General features: G+C 40.6%; 1 protein-coding gene and 2 long non-coding RNA genes across 5 annotated transcripts in view; 1 reads left to right on the top strand and 2 right to left on the bottom strand.

Annotated features, from left to right (window-relative positions):
• Nucleotides 1–5,261: 5,261 nt before the first annotated feature.
• Nucleotides 5,262–12,135, bottom strand: LOC139363332 (uncharacterized). 3 transcript variants are annotated; one of them, XR_011623466.1, is made up of 4 exons: nt 11,870–12,135; nt 7,489–7,563; nt 6,856–7,137; nt 5,262–5,531 (listed from the first exon to the last, which is right to left on the bottom strand). It is a non-coding gene; the product is annotated as an uncharacterized lncRNA (long non-coding RNA). The 3 variants fall into 3 exon arrangements; XR_011623464.1 differs by lacking the exon at nt 6,856–7,137 and adding an exon at nt 6,679–6,798 and having other exon boundaries at nt 5,266–5,531; XR_011623465.1 differs by lacking the exon at nt 6,856–7,137 and having other exon boundaries at nt 5,266–5,531.
• Nucleotides 12,136–12,218: 83 nt separating this feature from the next.
• The window catches only part of LOC105489040 (coiled-coil domain containing 170), a 137,393-nt gene continuing 130,980 nt past the window's right edge, over nt 12,219–18,631 (top strand). Inside the window, exon 1 of the mRNA XM_011753619.2 lies at nt 12,219–12,348. Within this exon, the coding sequence (XP_011751921.2) occupies nt 12,265–12,348 (84 nt within the window). The 5' untranslated portion in view covers nt 12,219–12,264. The remainder of the gene's footprint in view (nt 12,349–18,631) is intronic.
• LOC139363333 (uncharacterized) lies at nt 14,293–18,503 on the bottom strand. The gene is made up of 3 exons (XR_011623468.1): nt 18,435–18,503; nt 16,247–16,314; nt 14,293–14,429 (listed from the first exon to the last, which is right to left on the bottom strand). It is a non-coding gene; the product is annotated as an uncharacterized lncRNA (long non-coding RNA).

The raw sequence follows: 18,631 nt of genomic DNA on the forward strand, positions 1-18,631 counted from the left end.
CTGAGCACTAAGCGTTCTGTGGAGGTACTTTGGGGACTTTGGGTGGCATGGACAATGGAGGTCATGGAGACTCTAGAGCCTCACCCCTTGTTTACAAGGTCAACAGAGGGATCCCCAAATTGATCTGTTCCAAATACTAAGCTCCTGAAATAGACTCCAATTGAACAAAGATTCATTGGCTTTCAAAGGAGTAAGGGCTAGGCTGGGCACAGTGGCTAATGCCAGCACTTTGGGAGGCCAAGGTGGGAAGATTGCTTGGAGCCAGAAGTTTGAGTGAGACCAGCCTGGGCAACATAGTGAGATCCTGTCTCTACAAAAAATTAAGAAGTCAGCTGGGCGAGCTGGCTCATGCCTGTAATCCCAGCACTTTGGGAGGCCAAGGTGAGAGGATTTTGTTTTTTCTCTTTTATGAATCTCATCATTCCTCGTTAATCTGAACATCCTTGAAGACAGAGTTGAGTACCTTTTATTCTCTTTTTAACTCACTGTACACTCTGATCAGTGCTCTGTATTCAGCAGGCTGATTTATTAGATGAAATAGAAGCAGTTGATGGTCTTAAATCAGTGCTTTGTATCTAGTGGTAACACTTTTAGGAGCTGTCTCGAGGGACACCTGTCTCTGGGAAGGTTGAGGTGTTCATTAAAAAAAAAAAAAAATCATTAGCTGATTGCTCAGCTTCCTGTGTCTTGCTTCCTTCTCTCTTTTATAAGAGGAAGTTTTACAGACCAAATACATTTATGGCCTGTAATGCAAGTTTATAAATAGGGTATTTTAGTTGAGGTTAAATCTGTGAAATCAGCAGAAGATAAAATGTCTTTCCAAAAATTAGACTAATTTATGATGATGATGTTTCTGAGAAGGGCAGCTGAGAATCACTTTATATATATAATTAAAAGTATAGGATTGGCTAAACCTCAACTGGTAATAAAAATCTAGCCTGGTCTGAATCAGAAAACTTACTGAAATGTTTTTGAATGCTTTTGTGAAACCTCAGCAGGAAGTCAGAATCAACACAGAGAATCCAGGGCAGTAAGTACATATGAGAAACAGTCGTCGCTCTCAGCTTTTAAAAACAAGAAGTATTTGTTGCTTTTTGAAAGAAAGTTGGCACAATTTTAAAAGAAATCTAACACATATCTAAAATGGGGTCAGGAAAATCCCACACTAACCTCCTCCCCACCACCCAAAGCCATAAGATTTTCCAAAATAATAAGGGCATTTTAAAGATCCAGAAGCTGTATTTTTTCCTACGTTTAGAAACCACGTTTACTTTTGAAGTTGATTTTAATGGAATGTTAGGCAATCATCATCTTTTTGGAGGAATTTTTAACATTGGTCTTTCTAGAACTTCAGCTTGTGGGAGCAATATCATTTTCTCATTGCTACCTTAGAATAATCCTGACTAACCTCGCTTTGGTGGTTGTGTTAGCCAGTGTTCCCTAGAGGGACAGAACTAATAGTATATATATATATATGGAGTTTATTAAGGAGTATTAAGTCACATGATCACAAGGTCCCACAATAGGCCATCTGCAAGCTGAGGAGCAAGGAAGCCAGTCCGAATCTCGAGGCTGAAGAACTTGGAGTTTGATGTTCCAGGGCGGGAAGCATCCAGCACGGGAGAAAGATGTAGGCTGGGAGGCTAAGCCAGTCTAGCCTTTTCATGTTTTTCTGCCTGCTTTATATTTGCTGGCAGCTGATTAGATGGTGCCCACCCAGGTTAAGGGTAGGTCTGCCTTCCCCAGCCCACTGACTCAAATGTTAGTCTCCTTTGGCAACACCCTCACAGACACATCGGGATCAATACTTTGCATCCCTCAATCCCATCAAGTTGACAGTATTAACCATCACAATGGTCATAATGGTGACCTTAATGTCCTGTTCTATTGACCACTCACAAGTACATCCTGTGAATGGACAGGGATCCTGAAGGAAGTGGAGTCCTGGGGAGGGCTTTGTAGCCACAGGCTTGCAGGCTTTGAGGGTGAAACGTTGATTATTATTAATTTAGATGAGAAACTGAGCTATTAAATGGATCAAGACATTGGCATTTGAGGTCCACTGTCTTCTCAGCCTCCCCGCCCCCCCAACCAGTTTCCACTGTGAAATAATCTGTCTTGTGATTATCATATGCTTTTCTTCTACGTATTAATATATTTAGTTAAATTTCTGTCTTGGCTGGGGAGATAGTGTGTCTTCTTAAGATGTTTGACCTATCTCTGCTTTGGTTTAACCATATGAGGCCAATCAATCGATTGATTTTATTTTATTTATTTATTTCTTGGAGACTGGGTCTCACTCTGTCACCGAGGCTGGAGTGCATTGGCCTGTCATAGTTGACTGTAACCTCAAACTCCGGGGCTCAAGTGATCCTCCCACATTGGCTTCTCAAAGGGCTAGGATTTCAGGCATGAGCCATCATGCCCGGCCCATAGGCCAACTGATTTCTAAGTTTCTGGAGGCAAGGCACCTCTTTGTTGCTCCAATCCCCTTCTAAAATTTCTATTTTCCAAAAGTAAAGAAAGTACTTCAAAAATTTATTCTTACATACTGAGTAGTTAAAAAAAATTAAGCCAATGATCTTCCAAAGTTCAGAGTAATTTAGAGTAAGAGTAAATACTTTGCTTTGCTAGCCCTTCTTTGTAGTGTCTTATGGGGGAATTCTCCACTCTGTGTTTAAGAAGAGTAATGCTAACAGCTCATACTTATTTTGTACTTTGTCCTAGGTTCTGCAGACTAAGCATTTTACATGCATTAAATAACTTAATCTTCAAAGCAACCTCATGGATTACATACTGCTATTACTTCTATGCTACATATGAGGGATAGGCCCTAGGAGGTTGAGAAGCTTGCCCAAGATCAGGGAATTCAGAAATGGCAAAGGCAGGATTTGAACCCAGACACCCTTACTCCAGGGTGTGTCTACCCAACCACTGTTAGAGGCCTTCAAGTCCAGGGGCAAATCCAAGGACTTTCAGTTTTTTAATTTTTAGTTTTAGTGATAGAGTCTCCCTGTGTCACCTAGGCTGGAGTGCAGTGGCACGATCTTGACTCACTGTAACCTTGAACTACTGGGCTCAAGCCACCTTCCCACCTCAGCCTCTCAAAGCACTGGGATTATAGGTGTGAGCAACCATACCTCACCAACTTTCAGTATTTTTAAAAAAGGACATTGTAGTTCTTGAGCAAAAAAAAGATCTCTTGTATACTTTATGTATTTTTGGTTTTCATTTTCATATATATGAAACCGGATCTCATTTATAATACATTTTAAATTAAGGGTTAATTTACCGATTGGCAACTTGGTTAAAGCAGGGAAAATGTTTTACCTCACAACAATTTCACTGGGCAATCTGGAGGGCTAGTTTTTGTGCAGCAAAAAGCTGCCAACTCCATGCCTCAGCTCCAATTTTTTTTTTTTTTTTTTAGATGGAGTTTCACTCTTGTCACCCAGGCTGGAGTTCAGTGGCACAATCTTGGCTCACTGCAACCTCTGCCTCTTGGGCTCAAGCGATTCTCTTGCCTCAGCCTCCCGAGTAGTTGGGAATATAGGTGGCTGCCACCACACCAGGCTAATTTTTTTGTGTTTTTAGTAGAGACGGGGTTTCACCATTTTGGCCAGACTGGTTTCGAACTCCTGACCTGAGGTGATCCGCCCACCCTGGCCTCTCAAAGTGCTGGGATTACAGGCATTAGCCACCGTGCCCAGACCCTAATTTTTAAGTACTACATCTATTAAAGACTTTTGCTCTTAGCTGTCTTCCTCTGTCAACATCCTTGGTGACATCAACGTCCAACTATGCGAGCCATCCATCTGTGCGACCCATCTTGGCCATTCAGTTCTTTGATGTTGTGTCTCAGAATCAATGATTTTTTTTGCAATATTTCAATGGAGCCACCTGTTCCCATGGTTACAGCCTAGGCCAGGAACTGCACTATCTCTGGTTTCAAGCATCCTACTCTGACCACCACCAACTGTCCTTTCAATTAACTTAACTGGAATAGCCCTATTGCAACAATGCTCTGACCTCATCAGGACCTCTCAGTCATTGATCCTATTCTATTTTTTCAAACTCCTATATTCCTTTATTTTCTTTCTATCTTCATTTTCTTTACTATCCAGCTTAAATTCTAGGATCCATCATTATAATGACTCCCTTGTAAATACAATCAATTACCTTGTTCCTCTATCTTACTTGCCTGGCATAACCCTGACCTTGGCTGAAGGTAACTATGTTCCATTTTCTCAAACAATGGAAACATATAGGAGAAAAATCATACAATTGAGCTGAGTGGTTTCATTTTAAAATCATGACCATAAACCTCAAGAGCTCACTCAGCACTGCCAGGTAATTCCACTGTGTTTCCCTGTACAGTGTTCTCCAAATGTTAGTCATTCCTCTATCACCTGTATGACTTTTGCTGTATCTGAATACTACCTATGCAATCATTTACTAAATAATTTAGCTTAGGTTGATTCCAATTGAAAAATGTACCCATATCCTAAACTTTGAGCTAGACCAGGGGTTGGCAAACTATGGCCCATAGACCAAATCCAACCTGTTACCTGTTTTTATATGGCCCAAAAGCTAAGAGTCAGTTTTAAATTTTTGGTTGGTTTAAAAAAAAAGAATAATAATATCTTGTGACACGTGAAGATAAGTGACATAAAATTCAAATTTTGGGGTCTATAGGTAGTTTTACAGGAACATAGCCACAGTTGTTTACGTTTTGTCTCTGGTTACTTTCACACTCAAATAGCAGGACTGAGGAGGTGCAAAATAGACTACATGTGGTGCCTTTATCATTTTGCCCTGCTCATCCACAAATCACAAATAATAGGGGTACAGTTATAAATCTACAGTGTTTGGTAAAGTACCATATGTATTGTACTATGGTGACATTTACTTTAATTTTAAAATTACCAGAGCTTACCCATCGCATTAATACAAGAAACGTGGGTTTTGGATGTCATGCTTTTAAGACAGTGGATAGTAGATTATTTTTGTAGAACTAAATGCCAGAGCATTATGTTTACCATAAAGATGACACTATAGATGTGCTAAAAGAATACTTAGACATTGACATGACTAGACTAAGCACTCATTATAATATCCTTAACTTACAGAAAAGTAACAGTTAGAAAAATTAGAAAATTTAAAATGGAATATCTGACCACAGCAGAATTGTCTCACAAAAATAAAAGATAAAATGAGGCTGCAACCAAAGTCAGTTTCTGAGTGGTTAATTTGTTAGCCAGGCAAAGAGAGCCATTTACCAATGTTGAGTTCATTAAATCATGTTTAATTGCTGCAGCCAAAGAAACGTGCTCTTAGAGAAGATAAACTTGCAATTCAGTGAGACTGGTTGTTCACAGAGTTGAGGATGTTGGGAGCAACATGAACATATTTTTGTCTTAAAAAGAAGGCAAATGATTTTCTTTGGCCCTTGACAAGTTCACAAATGTTGACAATACTGAGCAGTTGTTATCTGAGATATCAGTGCCAAGACCGAAGGGACCAAAAAAACCCTGTGTGGAGAGAATACAGGTGAGAATATTTTAAGAGAAACAGAAAACACAAATTCAGTACAATCTGAAGTAGAATCTGACACGATGTGTTAAAACTGATGATGGTAAAAATATGTGTTAACCAGAAAAGGGTTTAATTGGATACATTTACGAAGCTTTTGAAAATGAAAAGCTTGTGGTTATTCATTATATTATTCATCAGCAAACACATCACAGAAAATATTTCCACTTGTCAGGCATTATTAAACCAGTAGCGTAAATGTTGAACTTCATCACTCTTGTGGACTTAACCATTGTCACTTCTACAAGTTTTTGCCAGAAATAGAAACTGTACATCCTGACTTGCTCTGACACACAGAAATTTGATGGATTAGTGGTGACAATGTTTTATTTCAGTTTTTTGAAACTCAGGGGTGATACTGAAAGTTTTTCCAAATAAGAAACACAGCCTTCAATCAGTGTTATTGAATACTGAACAGTTTTGGAAATTAGCTTTTGCCATAGAGTTAGTAATATTTATTAATCAATTCAAGGTATAATTACAAGGTAAGACAGTATTATATGCAATAACTGCTAATGTTGTTATAAGTACAAGCTGTCAAGCTGCCCTATATGCTTTCTGTGCTGATGAAATTTAAAACAAAATGTGAAATCTTCATTCTCACACAAATATTCAGCCCTCAATGCACATGCAAAGGAAACTCCCATATTTCAAAAACATGTTAATATTCAACTGCAATTAAGGAGCTTCCATCTAACCTTCAACTGGAAGCTTTTAATCTGCAGCGTAATGACATGCTTAAAGATAAATATCAACATAAAAATCTAAGGTAATTTTATAGATGCCTTCTGAGTGATTAATATGCTCAATTTAAATCACATGCTTATGAAATGAAATCAGTAGTTAGCAGTACCCATCTGTGTGAATGACATTTTTAAAGATGAAACACGTAAATTTTCATTCCAGATAAGCATTAAGAAGTGGAAATTTGGGCGGATGTGGTGGCTCACACCTGTAATCCCAGCACTTTGGGAGGCCGAGGCAGGCGGATCACCAGATGTCGGAAGTTCGAGACCAGCCTGACCAACATGGAGAAACCCCATCTCCACTAAAAATACGAAATTAGCCGGGCGTGGTGGCACATGCCTGTAATCCCAGCTATGCGAGAGGCTGAGGCAGGATAATCACTTGAACCCAGGAAGCGGAGGTTGCGGTGAGCCAAAATTGCGCCACTGCACTTCAGCCAGGGCAACAGCGAAACTCCATCTCAAAAAAAAAAAAAGTTGAAATTAGGAATAAATTTTGATGATAGGAAACACTAACTTTGAGTCTTAGTGAAGAAAAATGTTATTCATCCCCCAAAATAATTGTGTTCTTAGTAGTAGTAGACTCCAGCTCTTCTAGAGAAACCCCCAAAGGGAAAAAGACTTTAGGAATAATTAGCTGCCAGGTGATTCAGAGGACAGAGGATTCAAAGCAGGCTCATGCAGCTCTTGCTTCACCCCAGACTTTCCATAATCCTTCCGATTGGTTGACACTTTTCCTATAAAAAGACATGTGATGCGGTCCTTCTGGCAGTCCTTTGCTAGAAAGTGCTTTCTCCTTCTAGAACAGAAAAATGTTAACATTGAATGCCCAGTTTATCCCTGTAAATTTTTCCAAGAATATTAAACTATTTTAAACTTGCAATTTCACAACTGAAAGATCACTTCAGTAAGGCCATGAATGGTGGTATTGTATTATATACAACAAATCTTTTTGACTAGTTAAGAAAATACCAATTAAAATGGCATTAAAATGTATTGAATTTACAGTCAAATAAACATGATATAGGACCAGAAAATATATATTTACTGTAGGTGTTTTTTAGAACCTTATATTTACCCAATTAAAATGTCTTGAAATGCACTTTACATTTTTGGTAAGATGTTTTTTAAAAGAACAATTGTGATTTACCTGAATAGTGAAACCAAAGGTCTTTGAGTTGTTTATTTTTCATAAAGTGAGTTCTCAGTGGTTCTCAAGCTTAGCCTATAGTAAAGTTATAAGACAGATCACATTTATTTTAGGTGTAAAAATACATTGGAAACAGTCATATGTATGGGGAAAAGATAGAAAATGGACCTTAAAATAAATGAAGTGAAAATGTATGAAAATCTTTGGAAATGACACCGACAAATTGCTTGACAACCAGCTGTATGTCACAATAGAACAAATAAGGGACAGGGGATGTGTTTTAGGATGAATTAAAGTCACTGCTGAAAAGTGTTCATTTATTAGATAAATCAAATAAGGATCAGCAAACAAGTGAAACAAGTCTAGGAAAGGACCGAGGATAGCTTTAAAGACCTTGAAGTGCTGCCTCTCACTTGCAATAGCAGGTGTCAGTGGTCTGTACTTCACCAAGTAATCTTCTTGTAGATGACTGAAGGAGCTGCTTGCAGTCTTTGAGAACATTTCGTTCAGCTAGGACTTAGTCCATTCAGGCTGCTACAACAAAAATACCTTAGACTGGCTAATTTATAAACAATAGACATTTATTTCTCACAGTTCTAGAGGCCGGAAAGCACAAGATCAGGGAGCCAACAGATTCGGAGCCTGGTGAGTTCCTTATGGGTGGGTGGCACCTTCTTGCTGTGTCCTCTTTTTTTTCCCCCCCGAGATGCAGTCTTGCTCTGTTGCCCAGCTAGAGTGCAGTGGCACCATCTCAGTTCACCGCAGACTCTGCCTCCCAGGTTCAAATGATTCTCATGCCTCAGCCTCCTGAGTAGCTGGGATTACATGTAGTCGCCACCACAACTGTCTAATTTTTTATAGAGACACGATTTCACCACATTGGCCAGGCTGGTCTTGAACTCCTGACCTCAGGTGATCTGGCCACCTTGGCCTCCCAAAGTGCTGAGATTACAGGTCTGAGCCACTGTGCCCAGCCTGTCTTGCTATATCCTCACATGGAGAAGGAAGCAAGGGAGCTCACTCAAGTCACTTTTTCTAAGTTTCAAAACTGTTACTTTATATATAGATATAGATGTAGATAGATATGTCCTTTTAAGAAAGAATTTCGCTTTTGAAAATTTTTTCTTCATTTAAAAATTTTAATTTTTTTTTTTTGAGATGGAGTCTCACTCTGTCGCCCAGGCTGGAGTGCAATAGCACAATCTTGGCTCACTGCAAGCTCCACCTCCCAGCTTCACGCCATTCTCCTGCCTCAGCCTCCCAAGTAGCTGGGACGACAGGTGCCCGCCACCAAGCCCGGCTAATTTTTGGTATTTTTAGTAGAGACGGAGGTTTCACCATGTTAGCCAGAATGGTCTCGATCTCCTGACCTCGCGATCCACCCACCTTGGCCTCCTAAAATGCTGGGATTACAGGCGTGAGCCACCATGCCTGGCTAAAAATTTTAATGTGTTTTTTAAATGGACATATGACTGTATATGTTTATGGGATTCATAGTGAAGTTTTGATACAAATAATATATAGTGACCAGGATAATTAGCAGATCCGTCATCTCAAACGTTTATTATTTCTTTGTGTTAGGAACATTCAATATCCTCCTTCTAGCTATTTGAAACTATATAATGTACTATAGTAAACAGTAGTCATCAAACAGTGGTATGGAACACTAGAACTTATTCCCCCTGTCGAGCTGTCACTTTGTATCCTTTAACAAATCCAAGCTACTTTTAGAAGGGCTAATGTCAATCATAAGGGTGGTGCCCCCATGACTTCATCATTCCCCAAAGGCCCCACTTCTTAGCACTATCACAAGGGGTATTAGGTTCCAACAAGTGAATTTGGGGTGGAGAGCACCAACATTTAGATCATAGCAAGTGTTTAGGAAAATACTAAAATCGAGCCTACTCTTTTAAACAACCTTTAGGCAATTAAAATGTCATAGGAGTGATTTTAGTGATTTATACGGAAGTCAAAAGTCCCAAAAGTTTTCATATTACAAATGTTCTTATGAGAAACATGTACATCTGTAAAACAAACAAGCAAACAAGCAAAAGGAGGAAATGAGAGTTCTAAACTTATGACACCACAAGAAAACTCCAAAACAGAGGTCTGTACTGAGGTATTGTGGGCCACAGTGCGCTGCCCACACACCGGGTTTTGTGAGAGGTCTGGACTGGAGCTTGTTTGTACATTTTTTCTTCTCTCCTTTGCTTAAACTGTTATCAGACCTAGAGACCACTCCCACATCATCACATTATCAGACCTAGAGACCACTCCCTCCAACTCCCAGACTGAAATGTTCTACCACCATGGTCCCAGCTAGTCCAAATCATCATCTCCTCCAAGGTCCAGACCTCAGGGCCCCCCAGCTGAACTTCTTTTACGTCATCACATCATCAGATACTGCTTGAAGAGTCACTTGGCTCATGTCTTGATATTCCAGAAATCTCAAAGGCATTTGGCGAGGGCTGAGCCAAGTACTTTTTCCGCCTCCAGTTACCACAAAATCACATTGTTTTATACAGAGAAAAATCTGTTTCATGCTGATTTTTAAAGACTGTGCAAATTTATATCTTCTATACTCATGAATAAGAGCAACGAGGTTGACCGAAGTGACCGGAATTAGGCTTTATGACATGGGATTCTTAAACAATTGGATTAGAGTTAATGGAGAAGGATTTCCATCTGGTTCTCTTCCAGGTGTCTTGAGTTTTAATCAATTTTGTGTTTCCTCTGGCAGTGTTGGTTCATAGAAAATTTAACAAGTTTGGCCGGGTGCAGTGGCTCACACCTGTAATCCCAGCACTTTGAGAGGTGAAGGCAGGCGGATCACCTGAGGTCAGGAGTTCGAGACCAGCTTGGCCAACATGGAGAAACCCCATCTCTAGTAAAAATACAAAATTGACTGGGCGTGGTGGCGCATGCCTGTAATCCCAGCTACTCAGGAGGCTGAGACAGGAGAATCGCTTGAATCCAGGAGGCAGAGGTTGTGGCGAGCCGAGATTGCACCATTGAACTCCAGCCTGGGCAACAAGAGTGAAACTCTGTCTGAAAAAAATAAAAATAAAAAAAGAAAAGAAAATTTGACAAGTTTGTAGTGGTTTTACTGCAAGGAAAAACTATATCTTAAAAATGTGTTTACTCCAAATTGTACTATTAATAGATTTCTGAAAGCCTAAGTTTTCATTAAGAACTTTTTCTTTAAAGGTGTATCAGGTGAAAGCCTTGAGATGATTCTGGATTAGATATATGGCAAAGTTACTGTAAGATCAAAAGCCATTGTCCGGATGAAGAAATCTTCAGGGTCGATATGAATGCACGTAGGATGACTGATGGAATCCAAGAAAAGCTGCCATAGCTCTGATTTTGTCTTTTTGTTTTTTCTTTACGGACATGCTCTTGCTCTGTCACCCAGGCTCGAGTGCAGTGATGATCATAGCTCACTGCAGCCTTGACCTCCTGGGCTCAAAGCTATCCTCCTGCCTTAGCCTTTTTTTTTTTTTTTTTTTTTTTTTTGCGATGGTGTCTTGCTCTGTCGCCCAGGCTGGGGTGCAGTGGTACCATCTCAGCTCATTGCAACCTCCGCCTCCCAGGTTCAAGCGATTCTCCTGCCTCAGCCTCCCAAGTAGCTGGGATTACAGGCGTGTGCCACAATGCCTGGCTAATTTTTGTATTTTTAGTAGAGACGGGGTTTCACCATCTTGACCAGGCTGGTCTCAAACTCCTGACCTCAGGTGATCCACCCGTCTCGGCCTCCCAAAAGTGTCGGGATTACAGGAGTGAGCCACCGCCCCTGTCCCCGCAAAGGCTTTAAAGTGAAGTGAATGAAGATTTCATTTTCCGATTCTGCTACAAATTGTGGGACCTTAAACAGGTTACTCATCTTCTCTTTGCTTTAGTGTTGTGGTCTGGAGCCTGATCTTCACTCTACCACTTACCCTGTACATCTTGGAAACTTTATTTTATTTCCTGTGACTGTTTCCTTGTCTTGAAGATGGATTATTCTAATATTCACTTCATAATCTTGTTTCATTTAAGGAGATCGATCATACGCGGGAAGCACGTAGAACAGCGCATGGAAGAGCACAAGTATTTCATAATGAGAAGCCGTGGCTGTTACTAATACTGTTATTACTAGTATCCGTATTTCCAGGCAGGGTTGTTGAGAAGGTGAAATGAAAGAACGCATACCAGGGCAGGCTACATAATTTGTGGAGCCCGGTACAGAATGAAAATGCAGGACACCTTGTTCAAAACTTCCTAAAAACGTCAAGACTGGGACAGCAGAGTATTAAATCAAGCGCAGGACCCGGATCTGCAAAGGTTGCAAGCTCGCAGACACCTTTGCACAGAGTGGGTGCTAAATAAATGCTCCGTTCACCTTTGTGAAGGCTCCTATGCCTCACTCGCGGCAGCACCGTTCACACTGACCACCGGTTGCATTTATCGCTGACATAAGGATGAGGCCTGGAATTGCATTCACGGCAGAGTCCCACCGGGAGGACCGACCCTTACCCCCGCCGACTCCCCCAGGTCGCCCTGCTGCAGGCCGCTCAGCTGCAGGCCCTCGGCACGGAGGCCACGCTCAGGGGTTCGGGGTCCATCCCGGCCTCCAGCGGCCGGGCCACCCGACTCGCGCGCAGCCGGGCGCCGCCGCGTCCCCGCGGTGTTTACTCGTTGCCCGAGGAGACGCCCGGGCCACCCGCCGGCTCCACGCGCCGCCGCCTAGCTCAGGGCCGGTTCCGGGTCCGAGCGCACCCTCTGGCTCGGGTCGCCATGAGCCGCGGCCGCTCCTCTGGCTCCGGGAGCCTGGACTGCACCAGCCATACCGCATTGGGCGCTGCTTCGCCCGCGCCGGAGGTACGGTCCCAGCTGCCGGCCGCGCGCGAGGGTGGCCCCGGGGATAGACGACCCCTGAGGGGCTGAGGCGCCCCTGATTTGCACCCTTTTCCTCCCGGAGGCGTAGGCAGAATCAGAGCAGCTCTGTGCGCGCGTGGGCGGTGGCCTGGGACTGCCAGGGCGCTGATTTCAGGAGGGGATGGGCAGGACTGGAGTTTGCGGAGTGCGTCTGAATTTTAGGTTGTGCCACGCTGCTTCTCTGACCATTTAAAAATGTGAAATTCGAAAGACAGTGTGGCCGGGCAGTTCCTCCCCGCCACCTCTGGGAGCAAAGAATTTCTTCGTTTAACTTTTCTGGCTTAGCTACTAAAGTTTGCTTCGGAGCAATTTCTGGAAAATCTGATGTGGTAGGAGGAGGACCAGCCCGGAGTAGAGTGGCTGGCCCTTTCGTTGCGAACTAATCCAGAAATGTTGATAATTCAGTTGCTGCTGGATGCAGCTATTAATTTACTCCCAGGAGTTACTTAGGCTCTGGGGACTTTCAGGTATTAGATGTGCCAACGCGCACGCGCACACACAAGAACCTGCGCGCACAGACGCTCGTGCACACACGCGAACACGCACACACGAGAGCAAACACGGGCGCGCACACACACGAACACGGGCGCATGCACACTTGGGCGCACAAGAAGATCTGGCTGGCTCAGCCTGGGTGAAGTATCCCGCTTTGGCCCTGGCATCGGGGCCCACCAGGTATAGTGTGTATCGGGAGTAGATGCCCGAAATGGAGATATTGTGTTCAGCTCAACTGCTAACGGCAAGTAGCTCACCCAGTTAGCAAATGATTGAGCATCTTTCTTTCTTTCTTTCCAAAGTTTTGGACTTTTCCTACCGCGCTGTGTACTAACCATAGATTTCGCTGGGGGATGTAGTGAATTCAAAACATGAGTTGGATTCTCCAAGGCGCTATCGGAATTCTTCTAATATTCAGCAGTTTTGATTGTTGCCTTACATCTGACCTGTATTTAGATCTCTATGATTCCTGGCATATTTGTGGAAAATAAGTACCACTATGTGCAAATAAAACTATTTTTTTTCTTTCGAATTCAGAGGCCAGTTACTAGATGTTTTTTCTTTCATCTGACGTTTTCATATTTGACTTTATTAATTTTTATCCCAATGTGGTGTCTTAACCATACATAAGTATGTGATAATTTTTATATTATTTATATATATATTTTTTGGTGAACCTATTGAGAGTAAATTATAGCCATCATGATTCTTTCTTTCTCTCTCCTTTTTTCCCTCTCTTTCTCTCCCTCCCTCCTTTTCTTTCTTTCTTCTTTTTTTCAGACAGGGTCTCACTGTGTCACCCAGGCTGGAGTGCAGTGGCACGATCTCGGCTTGCCACCACCTTGACCTGCCCCCGGGCTCAAACTAGCTGGGACTACAGGCATGCCACCACGCCTGGATACTTTTTGAATTCTTTGCAGAGGCGGAGTTTTATGGTGTTGCTCAGGCTAGTCTCAAACTCCTGAGCTCAAGGGATCCACCTGCCTCAGCCTCCCAAAGTGTTGGGATTACAGAGGTGCACTACCATGCCTGGTGCCCTATGACCTTTCATCTGTAAATACTCTGATGTATTATCTCCTATGAATAAGGGTATTCTCTAATGAACATATAATGATCAAAATCAGGATATTTAGCATTGTGACAATAATATTATCTAATGTACACGATCTACTAAAACTTTGCCAGTTGTCCCAATTATGCCATTTATTGCCATTTTTTTTTTTCCATTTTAGGATCACACATTGTATTTAGTTATGTCTCCAGTCTCTTCAAACCTGCAACAGTTCTTCACCTTTTTGTTTTGTTTTTTGTTTTGTTTGTTTTTGTCTTCGATGATACTGATATTTTTGCAGAGTCCAGGTCATTTGTTTTATAGAATAAGTTTCTCTGATTGTTCTTCATGATTCGATTTTTGGTAGGAATAACACAAGAGATGTTATGTCTCAGTGTATCACACCAGGAGGGGCATATATCAGCTTGTCCCATTATTGGTGATGTCCCCAACTGGTGGCCTCTGCCAGATTTTTCCCCTTTAGCAATAAATAAGTAATCATATTAGTTGAGTAATAACATTGATTCAGATAGAAATTTTTAGCATAAGTCACTACCTACAAAAGGAAAATGTCCTTTAAGCATGAGATTTTAACTGACTTAAAATAACTAAATTTTATTGAAAACAAAAGTAGCTGCAGACAAGGCAGCATTTATTACAATTAAATATTCAGTTTGCAAAATACTTCATCTGAGATAATCTTATAATTTAGATAGGCAGGGCAGAAATTTCTCACTATATAAGGTGAGGAAATAGCTTACTCCATTAGAAATGATGGAGCAGGGACTTGTATCTTTCTTTCAAAAGTTTTGTACTTTTCCTACCATGCTGGACTGAAAAACATTAAATTACAAAGCCGTGATAGCCTGCAACTTTCTGGAAAAGTAAAATATTGTAGAGACTGAGATACTAGCTTTAGACTCAAAACTAGATTCAAACAATCCTGATTATATCACTAATCTGTGACACCTTGCTCAAAACAATTCATGTATCAGCATTTTAGTGTTTTCATCTAAAACATGGAATCATAAAACTTATCACATAATGTAGTTTGAGGATTTCACAGTTAATAAATGGAAGGCACCCAAGAGAGTGTCTCACAGAATAAGTGCATATCAATATTAGCTATTGTTATTCTTTGTAACTTTTGGAATTTGCTTTGGTGTCAACACCACTGCACATACTCCTACCATCATCACCAATGCTTCCATCAATACTTCAGCCACCATATCAATAATCAGTGTTTTGAGAGTCTATAGGAGGGACAGAGGCTACAAAAATGAATTGGAGACTGACCCTGCTCATAATGAAGAATCAACAACTTACAATCCACTGTGGGAGGTAGAGGTGGGTGTATTGCTTGAGCCCAAGAGTTCAAGACCAGCCTGGGCAACACGGCAAAACCCCATCTCTACAAAAAGCACAAAAAGTACCCAGGCATGATCTGTAGTCCTAGCTACCTGGGAGGCTGAGTTGGGAGGATCACTTGAGCCCAGGAAGTTGAGGCTGCTGTGAGCCTTGATCGCACCACTGCACTCCAGCCTGGGCAACAGAACAAGACCCTGTCTCAAAAATAAAAAAATAAAAATAAAAAAAGAGTTTACAATCAAGAGAAACAGACACATAAAATATTACTCTTTTATTGATACTAAAATTTAATGCTGAACTCTTCTCAAGTTGGATTTACCTATAATGTGATCACCAGCAGAGCCTTACTGGGATGGAAAATGTGACAAATACTAACAGCAATATTATGAGAATTGAAGTGGAGCAGCCCAAACATGAAGGAAAGAGATATGCTTTGGGGGAAGTTTAGAAACAGCTTTCAGTAAGACTGCACAACTTTGTCATGCATTTGAAATAACGCTACCCAGTGAAAAATGTGCTGGGCGTGGTGGCTCATGCCTGTAATCCAAACACTTTGGGAGGCTGAGGCGGGAGGATCACTTGAGGTCAGGAGTTTGAGACCAGCCTGGCCAACATGGTGAAACCCCATCTCTACTAAAAATACAAAACTTAGCCAGGCCTGGTGGTGGGTGCCTGTGATCCCAGTTACTGGAGAGGCTGAGGCAGGAGAATTGCCTAAGGTGGAGGTTGCAGTGAGCCGAGATCTTGCCACTGAACTTCAGTCTGGGTGACAGAGCGAGACACCATTTCAAAAAAAAAAAAAAAAAAGTGACCAAATTATAAAATAGGATCACCAGTCAGCAAAAAGCTGTAGCAATAGTTTTGTGGAAGGTGCTTGGATTCCAAATCCTCTGCAGGCTCTCTTGCTATGTCAGTGTTTTCACATACCTGGAAAACTTTCAAAGTTAGAACTCTAGTAGATACCATTGTTGGGAATTTGAGCATCTCTTTCCTTTCTGTAAAACAAGGGTTAATTAGAATAACTGTCAACAGAATTGTTATGAGAAGCAAATGTAAATAGCAACACACTCTGTCAGCAGCTATAGTTCCTCAAAGCAAAGGACTAAGAGCTGGTCATAGCTAATTATAAAGGAATTAAAGTCTGTTTTCCTTTTTCTTCCCAGCATTTCCACTTTAAAAAACCTCATATAAAATACATATAACATAAATTTTGCCTTCTTAACTTATAAAGGTACAGTTTCGTGGCATTAAGTACATTCACACTGTTGTGCAACAGCTGCCACAAGCCATCTTCAAAACTTTGTTCATCTTGCAAAAATGAAACTCTGTACTCATTAAGCAATAACTTCTCATTTCCTCCTCCCCACCACTCCTAACAACCACCATTCTACTTTCTTTCTCTATGAATTTGACTATTCTAGGCATGCTGTATAAGTGGAATCAGACTGTGTTTATTCTAGGTGTGCTGTAAAAGTGGAATCACACTGTATTTGACTATTCTAGGCACTCTTTACAAGTGGAATCAGACTGTATTTGACTATTTAGGCATTCTGTATGAGTGGAATCAGACCGTGTTTGACTATGCTAGGCACTCTGTCTGTGTAAGTATGATCAGACTGTATTTGTCCTTCAATGACTGGCTTATTTCACTTAGCATAATGTCCTCAATGTTTCTTCATGTTACGACATGTGTCAGAATTTCCTTCCTTTTTAAACCTGAAATATATTCCGTTGTATGCACATGCCATGTTCTGTTTATCCATTCATCTGTCTCTGCACACTTGCGTTGTTTCTATCTTTTGGTTGTTGTAAATAATGCTGCTACGAAAATGAGTGAACCAATATCTCTTTGAGACCCTGCTTTCAATTTTGAGGGATATATACCCAGAAGTGAAATTGTTAGATCCTATGGTCATTCTATTATTAGTTTTTTGAGGAACTGCCATAGTGTTTCCGTAGTGGCTGCACACATCTTACATTCTCACCAGCAATGCACAAAGGTTTTCATTTCTCCACATCCTCACCCACACTTGTTATTTTCTGTTTTTTTTTTTCTTTTATTGTAGCCTTTCTAATGGGTATGAGGTAGTATCTATTTCCACTTTTTAAAGAACCATTCCCTCCCTCTTCTGGTTTGCTCTGGTTTTTTTTTGTTTTCCTCCTTTTTCTCAAAATCAAATTTAAGAAGAGATCTGTCTCTAATCACATTCTTCGTATGAACATAAATCAGAAGTCTTCTCTAGATATAATGAAAACCAACCTCCACCCCACCACCCCGAAAAACAGAATACAGAGAAAAAGAAACCGAAGGAATAGAGAAAAAAGAAAACACAAATGATAGTTGAAAGAAATAGAAACATATCAGTAATTACGATAAATACATATGGACAAAATGCTTAGTTAACTAAGAAATAGTCATATTGCATTTAAAAAATCTAAATATATGCTATTTATGAAAGACACATTTAAACAAAAAGATATGGGAAGGTTGAAAGCAAAAGTGTATAAAAATGTATATCAGTCACATAACAACCAACATAAAATGGATCGACTATATTAATATTATGCAAAGTACTTTAACGCAAGAAAAGCATCAGTAGTGGTAAAGAGAGTCACTAAATAATGATAAAAATTTCATTCATCAGGTAGTTGTAATAATTCTAAATGTATATGTTCCTAAGAACACAGCATCAAAATAGAAAAATGAAAATTGACAGAAGCAAAAATCTGTAAGGACAAATAGACAAATCCACAACTAAGAGAATATTTTAAACATATCTCTTGGTATTTGGTAGATCGACCAGACAAAAATTTGGTAAGAGAGCTGCTAAAAGTGCTGAAATGTAAATTTGGGTAAGTCACTGTGAAGAATAGAAATATGTAAACTATTTGGGATATGGCTATAAAAATTAACAGGATTATTTTTCCCCAATTACCCAAGAGAATAAATGCCTTTCATCTATGAAATAATCAACCAGACAAAAGCTTAGAAATTGTACTCTATTGGTGGGAAGTGAATTAGATGAGTAATGTTTCCCCTTGTTTTAAATAAAAAGGCTTTATACTATTAAAAATAATGACTATCTAATTGTGAGCAAACATTAGAAAAACCCACCTTGAAGGACATTCTACAACATGTTGACCAGGACTCTTCAAAACTGTCAAGGTAAGGATTTGGGGATACTAAGGAAAAATGAAAACTAAATGGATTCTGGACTAGAAAAAAGGACATTAGTGAAAAAACAAACTGATTATATTGGAATAAGGTCTATTCCTTAGTTAATAGTATTGTAACAATGTCGATTTCTTGGT

This window comes from Macaca nemestrina, chromosome 5, assembly GCF_043159975.1.
Source record: "Macaca nemestrina isolate mMacNem1 chromosome 5, mMacNem.hap1, whole genome shotgun sequence".
In the NCBI taxonomy this organism is placed as follows: Eukaryota; Metazoa; Chordata; class Mammalia; order Primates; family Cercopithecidae; genus Macaca; species Macaca nemestrina.